Below are 13,440 nucleotides of genomic sequence, written 5' to 3' on the forward strand. Positions count from 1 at the left end.
TGCTGACCTGCAGACAAAACACTGTGCAGCGGTGGCACTCGTGTTCAGCTTACAGACACGCATATTGATTGAGTATTGATCAGACAACTGCTGAGGTTGCACATTAATGGTTCTGGGTCAGTGAGAAAGTGAATGAATGAATGAATGGGCGAAAAAGCTTTGTAACAGCAGATTTTGCTCTCTCAGTACCACTACTCCCTGCCAAAAAGAAAGACAGAGGAGGTGATGAGAGGGAAGCTGTGTGGGAGAGGGGCAGCTAATAAAAGGTGATGGCCATATGGACCGTATTTTTAAGTGCTTCGTCATTATTACGGGGTAACTATACAGACAAAGTGGATCTGACAGCCCATCATGAATGTTTTACTCCGGATGACAAATAATTGCTTTTAGTGCGAGCTCTGCATATTTATAAGTACAAAAAACAAGAATCTTATTGGTTGATTCATCAGACGATAGCCGATGGATTCTAAGGTTGGCCTTTGTATAATCTGCAAAATGGTTTTGTCCATTTTCATTTATACATTTATACCTTCGATTTGGTCCAATGACAACGATGCTCGGGGCCCCCCTCCATATTAAAGCCCAGTTATTTTTTTCACTGGCTCACTCATCATTGCTAAGAAAATGGTCATTTGCAGCTTACAAAAAAAAGCTTGAAAGCTTGCAGGACTCTGTGAGCCATGTTTTGGTGGCTGTAAATACTGGCAACATTTCCTGAACTGATGAAGTTAAAGTGACAGTATTTGTAGAAATCTCAAGAATTGTGACCGACATGACATATAAAACAAGTTGGGTGAGACTACATCATGTCTCAATCATGACAAGGCATGACTATCTATCAATAAAATGTTTTCAAAAAGAACTGAAAGGGCTTTAGTTAAGCTCTTTAAGAGCACGCCGGGCTGTGTCTTCTGTGGAGGGCTGTTTTTCTGTTGAAACTTTGCATTACTGGTGAGCAGAATCAGCGGTGGTCAGTGTGTGTCCGTGAGTTGGAAACACGTGCAGAGAAAAGCTGCATTAAATGTAGCCTCTCCGCTAAAGTGAGGCATGCAAGTGCGCTGGAGAAGACCGAGTGACACAAGCAGGAGTGAGCAATAACCACTGATCAATTTAAATGATCACGCCCACTGGACCAGACAACACACCTATTCCGTATCAGTGCATCGGACAAGCAGGGGTATGAAGGAGGAAATACTGGCTGGGCAACTCACCCCCACATCATCAAACTCTCTGATTTTACTTGACCCGGTTCATGATATTTAGATTCTTGACTTAGTTTAGAGCAGAGGACAACTTTTATGTCCTTGTAAGGATATAAGGACATAAACCGCAGCCAAACGCACATTTTTAAGAACAAACTATGAAAAGCTTTACCAACATTTTTATGTTTCCATGGTGGCCCATCCAATAGCTGTCCAGTTACCAGTGTTAGAGGTACCCTCTGCATTCAAAACCAATGCAGCAGTCTCTTTACCAAGTGTCAGTATGTTTGTATGGTTTGAAAGAAGAAACTCAGTGTAATCAATGTATTTCTTTTATTCTGGTAATAACAGTCTGTCACAGCTATGGATCTATAAAAACAATGCAGCAACAACTTTATAGTAACACCAGCAGACTAAGAGGTAGTGATTGCTGTCGGTTGTACCCACCACGTCTTTACTTCTGTCTATCAAAGCTTTAAGGTTTATCGGCACAATATTTCCCAACAACAAATAATGCTGGTGAGCCAGCTGTCTGCAAATCCCCAGAATGGCTCAGTCTTGGCTGATCCTATGCCAAGCTGACACGCACACACGTCTATATACACAAATACAAAGTCATGTGTTCATGACCTCAGAGGTCACTGTTATGACTTCCATGGAGACTTGCACTGATCTTAACTTTATCCTGACCGTAAAAAACATGTCCTTACCTTAAAATATAACAAGTAACATGATGAGAACTTGCTTTCCGTCTCCATAAGGAACTCAGGATTCCACGGTATGACCGATGCGACAGATTTAGCAGTCCATAACATAACTAATTCCTACATCTCATCCATGTTTATTTCTATATACCCATAGGGACACTCCACTGACACAATGGATTACCTTGCACCTTACCCTCGCCACATCCTTCTTTTAACCCAAAACTAAGTCTATTCTGTCGAAAAGTACTTTGGTCACCCAGTTTGGTTCCCACGTTGACAAGAGAGTCCCATCAGTTGATAAGCGGTAAGCTTTTGATCCCCTTCATGAAATAAATACATAAACACACAATTTAATATTTGCAACCTCCTTTGGTGCTTATTTGAGTGGTTTATGGCTTCTAAAATCTGAAGAAGAATTATCATCCACCCTTCAGATTAACAATTCTTCATGGTGGATTAGCAAGGGTAGGCGTAAAAGATGGCCTTCTCGCCTACAAACTCCTACAGTTTCACAGGATTTTTTTTGTTCCCTGTATGGGAAGAAGAGACCATATATGTCTCTTTTAGACCTGACTTTATCCAGTCAATAACCGATCAGTAGATTAGCAGAAAATAAATAGGCTGTTATTTCAAGCAATGGAAGCAAGATTATTAAATTTCCGCTAGTTTCAGCTTCTAAAAGATGATGATAAGGGATTTGGATCGTTAGCTCAGAGAAAAAATAGCCAATTTAAGACCTCACCTTTTGACCTAGGAAACTGTGTTTGCTATTTCCCCTTTTTGTCTGATATTTCATGCATAAAAACAGCAAAAGTATATTAGCACTCACTCCATGCTACTTTTTTCTTTTTCTGTAGAGTGCAAGAAACATAAAACAATGTGGAAATAAAAAGCATGCAAACAGGCATACATTGCTGACTCGAGAGGACATTCACATTTGCACGTTTATACAAGGTTCACAGCAGGACGGTTGTACGTGAAGGATTAGATGGCAAAAGATAGGGGAAGTTTCTGCACATGGAGGTCTTCGTGAATATCTAACATCACTGAGGAAGCAACTGATCTGTCAGTGTCAACGTGCACAAAAAAACAAGTCAATATATATCACATCAAGTGTCACGCCCACGGGACTCTGCCCATGTTTTTATTTTTGATTTTTTGATGTGTTAATCATGTCTTAGTTTTTTAGTCCATGTTTAGTTTTTAGTTTTGCCATGTTTTAGTTTCCCTTCAATCAGTTCATTAGTTCATTCCCGTCACCTGTTAGTCATTGTCACCAGCTGTACCCTGTCTCCAATCACTCCCAGCCCTCTATTTAGTTTCCAGGTTCCCCTGTTTCTTTGTCAGATCCTTACCCATGTTACCTTCCTACCTTCCTCCTGTTTTTCACCCCCTCATGCCATGCCACGCCACGATGTCACATTTAAGCTAAGTATTTATCCATGCTATGTCAAGTGTTTTGTTTTGTTTTGTTAAGTAATTATTCCACAGTTTAGGTTTTTTATATCCGGCTCAACCGCGCTTTGTTTTGTCCTTTGTTTTTGTGAATAAATCAAGTTTTCTTTTTGAAAAGTCCGCATCCGTGTCCTACCTCAACCACCCTCCCTGACATTAAGCAGATAAGGTTCAGTTTATGGGCCATGGAAACTAAAAAATGCTCACTGTGAAAAGCTGGGGATCGCACGTTCCCATTCGTGAATGACTGCACTCTTTCTTGAGCCACAGCCGCCCCAAATGAACTCTTCTTTGAGAACTTTTGAGTACATGGTACTGAACTGACCTGTCGCACACTGTCCAAATTGATGAATACCTCTTGGGCTGACCTGTGGCCTCCAAAGTAATGAGACAGCCTCACTCACCACGGACCCTCCTACTTTATGTGGGACCGCATGAGTCAATGGAGTTCTGACACAAAGCTCACTGGCAGCGGACAATAATAATGGAACATATTTTATTCAGTCAAAAGTAAATGTAGAGGAAAACTTACTGAAATAAAAAAAAAAATCCTATTTTCTTGTATTGCTGATTTTTTTTTTTTTTTTTTTTTTTTTTTTTTTTTTAAGCAACATGCATTTAAAGTAATAACTTGCTTTTCTCTCTCATCTGTTGTATTTTCTCTGTGCTGTTTGCACACAAACCGAGCAACAACGTAGCCTTTCATGAGTCGAACGGCTGTACTAAATGGCGTCCATAATAAGTCCATTTAAAAAATACAATACGACCAGTTTATTGCAACCATGACGGAAGGATGTTGGGAGCTAAATGGATTCTAGACGCCTAGATGCGATATCAATAACATACCAGATGATCTTTGGCCAGGATGGAATTCATCAGTTATTAAGTAGCAGGGGCATGACGATGTCTGTGCATGTGAAGAATGGGCCAATTTACTGAGGCAAGTGATGGTCAAAGAGCAAAATGAAAAAGAAAATTTATGGAAAGAAAAAGGGAATAAAGTGGTAAACCTGCGGTGAGAGCTTCAGTAAGAGCTCTCGTTGCATGCACAACCCTTGGAAAAAATGATGGAATCACAATTCCCTGAGAATGCTCATTAAGGTGTTTTATTTTGTTAAAAACAAACAAAAAAAAGTGACACAGTCAAGTCTGAATATGCAAATGAGAGCAAAGATGGTGCCAACAAGAGAGCCAACAGTGGAAACAATGGGAAGGATTTTAAAACCTCTTCAGAAAAGGTCATTCAGCACACGATGTGGTTAAAGATGTTAATTTGTCCAAAATCTGGAGCACGTACACACAAAATAGGAATGTTGTAAAAGGGAAATGTACAAGTTGACCAAGCAAGAAAAGTGTCAGGGGAGAAAACTTAAAATGCCTTGAAAATAGGAAAAGATTTTTTTTTTAAATTCAGTGTTTGTGACTGAACTGTAAAAAAAACGGCTGACTGAAATGGGATTTAGATCCAAAACAGCTGAACATAAACCAGAACAGAACAAGGCTACAGTGGGCTAAAGAGAAGTAGTCATGGACTGACTGGATGAAAAACATTATATTCATTCCCAAGGGAAATCAATCATAATCTTGCATTTAACATATTCTTTTTATTGTTATTATCAATCGAAAATAGTCATTGCATATAGTTACTGCTGCTGGCAGGAAAGGCCTCCTGTAGTGGTTCAGTGTTGCAGTAGATCTGAAGTTGCCTCTGACTGAACACACTCAGTTGTTTCATCACTGTGTCGTGCCGTAGGTGTGCAGTTGTCCAATAGACTCAGCAACTTGTTCAGCATTCTTCTTTGCACAATCATCTCCGGGGGCCCCAGAGTAGGCTCCAGCACAGAGCCAGCCTTCTTGATCAGTTTGCCCAGTTTCTTCCAGTCACTGGCTCTGATGCTGCTGCCCCCCAACAGATGACTGCAAAGCACATTGCACTCTCCACTAGAGACTCTCTCCCAGATCAAAAAAAAGAGCTATGTTTTGAAAAGCCATCATTTTCAGCCGTTAAATAAAATTGTTTTGTGTCATATGATTTATTGTATTTTTTTTCCACGAATAGAAAAAATTGCCGAGGGACATGAAATTAAAGCAGTTTGACATTATGCCACTCAGCATGCAGTGACCTTATTACTGCCCTGTACTTCATTATTATGCCTTTATGCAAACGTTGTGTCGTTGGAGTATAATTCATAGCCAAATCTCTAGTTTGGTCGAGTTATTCATGTATGTCACAAAAACGTGTTTTGGATTTTGTGCATGATACTGATGGATTTTTGGGGGGGAATACAGGCTGCCGCACTAAATACACTCACGAAGCAGACCACAACAAGAAGAAATGCGGCCGTTTTTTTTTTGTGTTTGCGCCTCGCTGAGTGATCTCAGTGGTCCAGGAGGGACGCGCTCACTTCCAAAGGATGCTGCGTGTGTGCCGTGCAAGAAAAGATGGACGCATACAGGTTTACTCACTCTGCATAGCCGGTGGACCACGGCAGCCGCTTGGTCTCCTTCAGTATGAGGATCGGTCTCGCAATGTGATCCGCCGAGCACTCGATCTCGTCCGGCGAAAGTCCCAGGAACTCCGGCCGGCTGTACGGGTATTTCAGCGGCAGATCCGAGCCGCCGGGATGGTCCCCGTTGGAGCCGCCGGCCATCACACCACCCATAAAATTGGCCACCGCCGATTTCACCCGCGTGAGCATGGTCCTGCTGCAGCGTGGGTCCAACAGATGCGATCGCGTGAGAGTCCACCCGCCTGGCGACGCGGTTCGGCGGAGTGAAAAGAAGAAACACAGCAGCGGCGGCGGAGACTCATTCAGCTTCTCTCGGTTAACGCGGAAATAAAAGCCAAACACACACGCACGCACACACAGGCAGTCAGGGCTGCACGCTGGTCATGTGACAAACCGGTTGCTGCTGGTGGATTTAGTCGCACTGGCATCTCAGTGAGCAGCTTACTGTTGACAGTGCTGGAGGTCAAAGGTGTTTAATCTTGAAGTGACGGTCAGCTCAGGGGCAAGGTGCAAAAAGCTGCGGAGGTTTGACCCATAAAAGTGCCCCTCGTGCAAACTGCAACACACACACTATCGGCTACAAACTGCAACCTCAATTTTACATTCACCATGCATGGAAATATTGAACTTGTGCTTTTTTGTTGACATTGCATGTTGTTATTGAACTGTATTTATTGTTTATTTTTTTCTTTCATTTTCCTGATATGTGTTTAGTATGTGAAAAGCTAGCGCATTCCTAGGGAACTTTTGGCTTTTTAACTTTCTCAGTCTTTGTTTAAAATCTATTGGACTTAAGACAACCCACGAGTCGATAACGTGTAGAACGCCTTTTAGATGCAATAACTTGAAGTAATCATTTTCTGTATGACGTTATCAGTCTCACACATCATTATGGAGGAATTCTGGCCCCCTCTCCTGTACAGCCTTGCTTCAGTTTATTGAGATTTGCATGAATTTGCTCACGCACAACTCTTTTAAGGTCCCACTACTACAGCATTTAAATATCATGGGGCAGAGGATCGAGAGATTCAGCTGTTCTGTTTCCTTGTGCATAGAAACACTACTGTAATACTGCTTGCAGCAATATCAGACCAGTTTTATCTGCTGGTCTTTTTCTAACTATACCGTCACAAACTTTACCATTTCACATGCAAACTGAGGCCTGTAGAGTCCGAGATGTAGCCCTTCGTTATGACCCCAGGGTGAACTTACTGGGATATACATTCATGGGAAGACTGACAGCTGTCTTGAATGTAGTCTTTCACACTCTATAATGATAGACTCTAAATAGTTTGGAAATGGCCTCACAACCCTTCCCAGATTGATGGGCAACAACAATAGTTTCTCTGAGATCATTTCTGATGTCTTTCCTCCTTGGAATTGTATTAACACACACCTGAATGCTCCAGACCGCCAAAACATCTGCTTTTTTTAGAGGTGCTCAGACCTGCTGAGGGTCAATGAAGCAAGTGCATTTGATTATAATCTCATGGCTGCTACTTCCCCTTTTAATTCTAATGGAAGTACTAAGAGTGTACTCAATATTTCACGCACTACTTTGTCTCTTTTTTTTAGTTTAGCTTTTGTTTGAACATAGATTGACACGGTGTGATTTAAAACATGAAAGAATGTCGAGCCTTAGAATTGAAAGTGGGGTCACTTTCTTTTTTCGCATGACTGTATCCAACATCTGTTTAGGTACAGCACTGTCACACAGACAGTAACCTGCAGATCCTGTGACTAAATTACGGTGTTCTCGGTCACTTGTTTTACCGCATCAAACAGTCTGTGTTTGTCGATGCAGCGCAGGTTTGTTAACGACAGCTTGAATCTAATTACCGGAGGTCCTGCTGTTATGCCCGACGGTTTACTGCGATGCTTTACTGGAGCACCACAGGGAGTTGACGTTTTATCAGTTCTGCCGGTGCTTTTTCAGCTACAATAAGCCTAATGTGTCCTTTGAAAAAGGCCTATCACAACACCAGGCCCCAGATATCAGAGGTTTGAATAAAACTGGCTCCACCTGTCTCCCCTGATCAGCTTCTAACATTTGTATGTATAACACCTAAGCTAATCATACTGATCTGCTCTTTTTTTTTTTGCCATTTGTTTGCCAATCTTAATTACCAGCAGGCAATGACTCAAAGAAAATGACTGTGTTTTCTTGCTCTTTCCCTTCCCTAAACCACAAGCTGGCCCACTCTTGCCCACACTGGATGAAGGTAAAAAAAACACGACAGCTTATGCAAATTCATGCACGATAGGATACGTTAGACGTCAGCTTGAACTTTGGAAAGGGTAGTGCCGTGCAGTCAGTCAGAGGGATCATCAGCTGGATACAATCACAGCTCTGTTGAAGTCCACAAACCACAATCATCGTACTTTACGGATACTGCCATCGAAATACCTAAAATGATCTCCTTTTGCCTTTGAATGCCCTGAGGTAGTTTTTTTTTTTTTTTCAAAATTGAAAATATCATAAAATATTAGGGAAGTAGTTCACAACCCCATGACACTCTCTCTCTCTCTCTCTCTCTCTCTCTCTCTCTCTCTCTCTCTCTCTCTCTCTCTCTCTCTCTCTCTCTCTCTCTCTCTCTCTCTCTCTCTCTCTCTCTCTCTCTCTCTCTCTCTCTCTCTCTCTCTCTCTCTCTCTCTCTCTCTCTCTCTGTCTCTCTGTCTGTCTGTCTGTCTTTCTCAGAGACACACACACACAGATAGGAAGACTATTTTCTGTCATTAAGAAAGAGTGGACAGTTGAAGGGACATTTCTCTTTTTTTTTTTTTTTTGGGTACTGATCTTACATGCAGTCGAAAGCTGTCAGTGCTCTAAGTGTGGAGAATCAGAAGCAGCCCCTGACAGGCCATCAGACGTTTTTTTCCATGAACTGGGTCCATGTAACACAATCCATTTACGGCATGGTGTTGCATGTTGGATGGAACACACCACGGACAGTGCTGCTGCACAGATGTTCTGCTTTTTGAAAAGGAGTAAATAACAGTCTGATGCAGAGGTTCTGTGATATAAATATCCACAGTCTTAGTCATGCTTAAGCCACTGTAACTGTAACTGTTTTTTGTTTTGTTTTGTTTTTTTAGGGGGGGGGGGGGCTTTCTGGTGCCCCCATTCAGAGTAGGTTTTAACTACAACAACACCAGAGAAGAAGACATAAAAATGTCAAACGTTTGGGATGATTTCAAGCTAGAATAAATAAATGAATGGCAAAAGGCACCCTATAACACATCCAGCCCACAAAGCAGAGGTACAAGGTAATGTTTCACATCAGCATTTTAACTTAAATCACTATACTCGCTCATTGAGATGGACACAAAGTGCCTTGAGGTGACATTTGTTGTAATTTTCGTTCTATAAAAATCAAATTGAATTTAATTGAACGCTGGTAAATAACATATGTTCGGCTTGGAATGGGCAGCAGAAGGACTTTTTAACTTCAGCCCTTTTTGTGGGGGGGGGGGTTTCAAACAAAGCAACATGCGTTTATTTATTTATTATTATTATTATTTATTTGTTTATATATATATATTTTTTAAACCCTTGTCCTGTCCAGCATTATGGCAGCAGAATTGTAATCTGAATACGGTTTATGCCAAACACCTCTGGCACCTTCTATACTTTCATTACCCCCTACCCGAACCAGGGTTTGAATCCCATTCCCGCTTATCTTACCTCTTTTATTTCTCCCCCTACCCGAACCAGGGTTTGAATCCCATTCCCGCTTATCTTACCTCTTTTATTTCTCCCCCTACCCGAACCAGGGTTTGCATCCCCACCCCGCTGTGACTGGTGTGCAGTTGGTGAGAGGCTGAGGTAGCTTGTGGCTGTAAAAAGATGGTTGTTGTGGTGTGAGGAGCAGATCTATATAGGGAGTATAGGGAATTACTCACTGAGTCTGGTCCTTTATTTATTTATTTATTTATTTTTTCGTTAGCACAAGTTTCTTGTGTTTACCTTGAATAGGGATGGCTCAGGTAATCCTGAAACATCCCATAGTTAAGCTGCTATAGGCCTAGACTGCTGGGGGGCCTCATCTGTCACACCTTTCCTCACTTTACTCTCTTTATGTATATGTGATATTATTGTGGTCATTAACTCGTGTTTCCCTGTTCCAACAGATATCCTTTGAATGGTGTTACAGTGCCGCCGCGGCCCCCCCCCTTTCTGTCTTCTCAAACCCCAGCTGGTCGAGGCGGATGGCCACCCTTCCTGAGTCTGGTTCTGCCAGAGGTTTCTTCCTGTTAAAAGGGAGTCATTTCTCTCCACAGTCGCCTCAGGCCGGGAGATTGGACCGAAAAACAAAAAGTTTTCAGTGTAATCTGTTGGTTTTCTTAGCTAGGAAATTGTTTTTGAATTGGCTCTATATGAACGAATTGGATTATTTTATGAATTATGATTATTATTGATTAATTGAATTCCAATTGGCTTGAATTGGACTTACTATCTAAGTGCCTTGAGATGACATTTGTTGTATTTGGCGCTATATAAATAAAAATGAATTGAATTGAATTGAATTGAATTTGCTATGCCAAGGGAAGCTTTATGAATGTAAAGCTCCCCTTGATGCTCATCAACTCCTTATTTGTTTATTTATTTTTGTTACAATACTGTAACATACAGAGAAAGAGGGAGAGCGAAAAAAAAAAAAGGAACAGAAATAGGAAACAATGAAAAATCAGACAACCAGCTGCTACACCTGTAGAAACAAAACTGAAGACAGTCCACGGCTTTTGTGGGGAATCCAACCTTAGAGGCACCAGGAGCAGACAAGCAGAGAACAAACACACAAACAAACAAACAAAAAACAGCAACATGCGTTTATCATGTTGGACAAATGATGGCTAAATTCTATTGAAATGTCACCAAAATTGCCCCCATCACCCAGAGACAGGAGAAGCCAACAGATGTTAATTGCTGACACTGCCTGTGATTAGGTAAAAAACAAATGCCTAATGTTCTATAGAACTATTTTCAATATCATACGAGTACATATTTAATTACTGTATCATTGTATTTATCCAGTTTATTCATTTAATCATTTCTTATGAAATTATTCATTTAATTATTTGCTATAGCCCTAAATCCCAAATCCCAATAAAAAAACAAAACAAACAAAGAACATGAAAAACGTATCCCTTTCAGACTATTATAGAAATAAGTGGTTTGCATCACAGTCCATGACAAGGAGTCCATGTTTTTCTCCACAAACATGTTTTGATGATGGTTGACTATTTTTCTCGAAGCCACCTCACATAACGCAGACTTGAAGCTCAAACAAAAGCGCTTGATTCACCACAGCTATTCATTCCAAACCAGAACAGAGCTGTTGCCACATTTTATTCAGCATCACATTACAAGTCTGTTGGTATTCCCTTTGTTCATATTTGTATTACATTTTTATTTTCTTTAATATTTCTTTTCCCTTTCTTTGGCCAGACCTGGTTTTTGAAGAATTAAGCCTTGCAAAATAATTTGTTATCCAAAACACTGTCAGCAGACCGGCCAACCCACAGACCAACCGAAGGCTTCTTTTTTATTCATGCAGCAGGAGCATCTAGAGGTTATGTTTATGACCATGTCTTGGCCTCGCTTTAAAAAAAACAACAACTTGTAATAACAGACTGTCCCAGACTGGTTATGGGCATAGTATTTATACCCTGTAATCATAGTATTATTTTACAGGTAACCTCTGCTCTGTACCATTTATCTATGATCGCCTATCCTCTATTTATGTCTTATATATTTCTTAATTTATTTGAAACGTACGTTTCTGGGTGTCAGGTCAAGCGCTGGCAGATTAACCTGGTTCATTGCCACAGGGCTACACTATTTTTTCAAACTCCAATGGTTCCAAACCCACAGTTCGATGAGTCACCACTTGTGACCCAGTGATACCACAAAGTGATTTGATTTCATTGGGAAAATGAACCGTGTGAGCATGAAATAAACTAAAACAAACTTACCCATTCAAGACAAGAGAATGGGTTTGAGAAACATTTTGCATGATTGCACTCATTATCTTCCATTTTTAGAAGCAGACACACCCATAAAATTTGGAAGCTCACCCGTTATACAGTCCAGACAGTCTCCAGGGGAAATAAATGAACTTTGATGAAAGCAGAGTTGCAAAATTAGATTGACTCTATTCAATTAATAATTCATGAGTTTGCCAGCAAAGAGTTCTACTGACCTAATTACACGCACAAGCTGATCTGTGAGCACAAGATGATAAAAACACAATCTACACACACATTCAAGTAAATTTAGCAAAATTGAATTAGAACACTGAATTGGATTCCATGATAAATATATCTATAAATATATGCTGAGAAATCTGCAGTAATCATGGATCTCCAAACACAGTCAGACTGATCTCATTAACATCTCAGCTCTCAGAACAGTGTGGACAGTTTCCTGCACAGTGGATGATGAATGATATCACATCAAATCTAAATACTAAATAAACACTTCAAAAGCATTCAGTCTTATCAGTTTGATGGAGGCACATAGGTCAAATACCTATGTGCAGGCTAATAAAACAGGGGACCTGGCCTGATTCCAGAGATCTGCAGCTTGATGACTGATTGTAATCAGTGAGTCAACTACCAGGGACGTGTTTCTGATTGGGAAGACTCCACAGGAGGAGTTTCACACTGAATCCTATGGCCTTTTATCTTTATCCTGCTGATTAAAAAGGACACTACGGGCCAAATGCTGGAAATCAATCATTTGACTTTGGCCCAGACGCAGAAACCCTGACTACTGGGAACTCTCCACAAAATTAAAATTTTCAGGAAAAAATGTTAACTTTTACACGTGTCCAACATAAAGTGAGTGTAAATCGCTTTGTCTAAAAGCGTCTGCCAAATGCATAAACATAAACATAAAGCATGTCGACTCTCCCCATCAATTATACTGGATGCTTGTGACACTGTCAAAGTAAGAGGATGGGCAACCTGAAGCTGTGTGCATGTAGAAAATTAGAATCATGGAGAGGCAAATGTGTGTGTTTTCCGACCGACTCAGTTCCGCTGTTCAATGTAAAACCATTCAAGGCTGAAGGAACACAGGCTATCCAGAGGCCTCTTGTGCACTCTAGTGAAGAGAGATGCATTCAACTGTATCTTGTCTTTACCAAAAAAATGTGTAACCCCTCCATAATGGGGAGCTCACAGGCTGGGGTATAGATTTTAGACTTTTTTTTTGCACTTTTGGCTTCTATTTGAAAGTTGCTTGACGAGAAATAGGGGCAGAGACAGGGGACGACATGAAGCAAATGGCCCAAGCCTGGACTCAAAGCCAGACTGGCTGCGTTGTGGAGCTTCAGCCTCTGCACACCTGCTCAGTCAGCTGAGTTACCTGGCACTCCTTACAGTAGACTTATGTACATGTAAATCAGTGGCGGCTGCTGACTTTTAAAACAGGGGAAGCCCATATTACGCGTTCAGGGTTGTAGTGGCTCGTGCCATCCCAAAGCAGAAGATAGCAAAGTTAAAAAGAATTAGTTATAACATAGCTGTGTCTAGTATGACAAGTATACCCAGCAAATACAC

At 41.0% G+C, this 13,440-nt stretch overlaps 1 protein-coding gene across 1 annotated transcript in view; it reads right to left on the reverse strand.

The window, feature by feature from the left end:
- Positions 1–6,217, reverse strand: part of ppm1h (protein phosphatase, Mg2+/Mn2+ dependent, 1H) — a 43,061-nt gene extending 36,844 nt beyond the window's left edge. The window contains exon 1 of the mRNA XM_075470331.1: positions 5,831–6,217. Within this exon, the coding sequence (XP_075326446.1) occupies positions 5,831–6,063 (233 nt within the window). The 5' untranslated portion in view covers positions 6,064–6,217. The remainder of the gene's footprint in view (positions 1–5,830) is intronic.
- Between the last annotated feature and the right edge of the window lie 7,223 nt (positions 6,218–13,440).

Source organism: Odontesthes bonariensis, chromosome 7 (assembly GCF_027942865.1).
Source record: "Odontesthes bonariensis isolate fOdoBon6 chromosome 7, fOdoBon6.hap1, whole genome shotgun sequence".
Lineage (NCBI taxonomy): Eukaryota > Metazoa > Chordata > Actinopteri > Atheriniformes > Atherinopsidae > Odontesthes > Odontesthes bonariensis.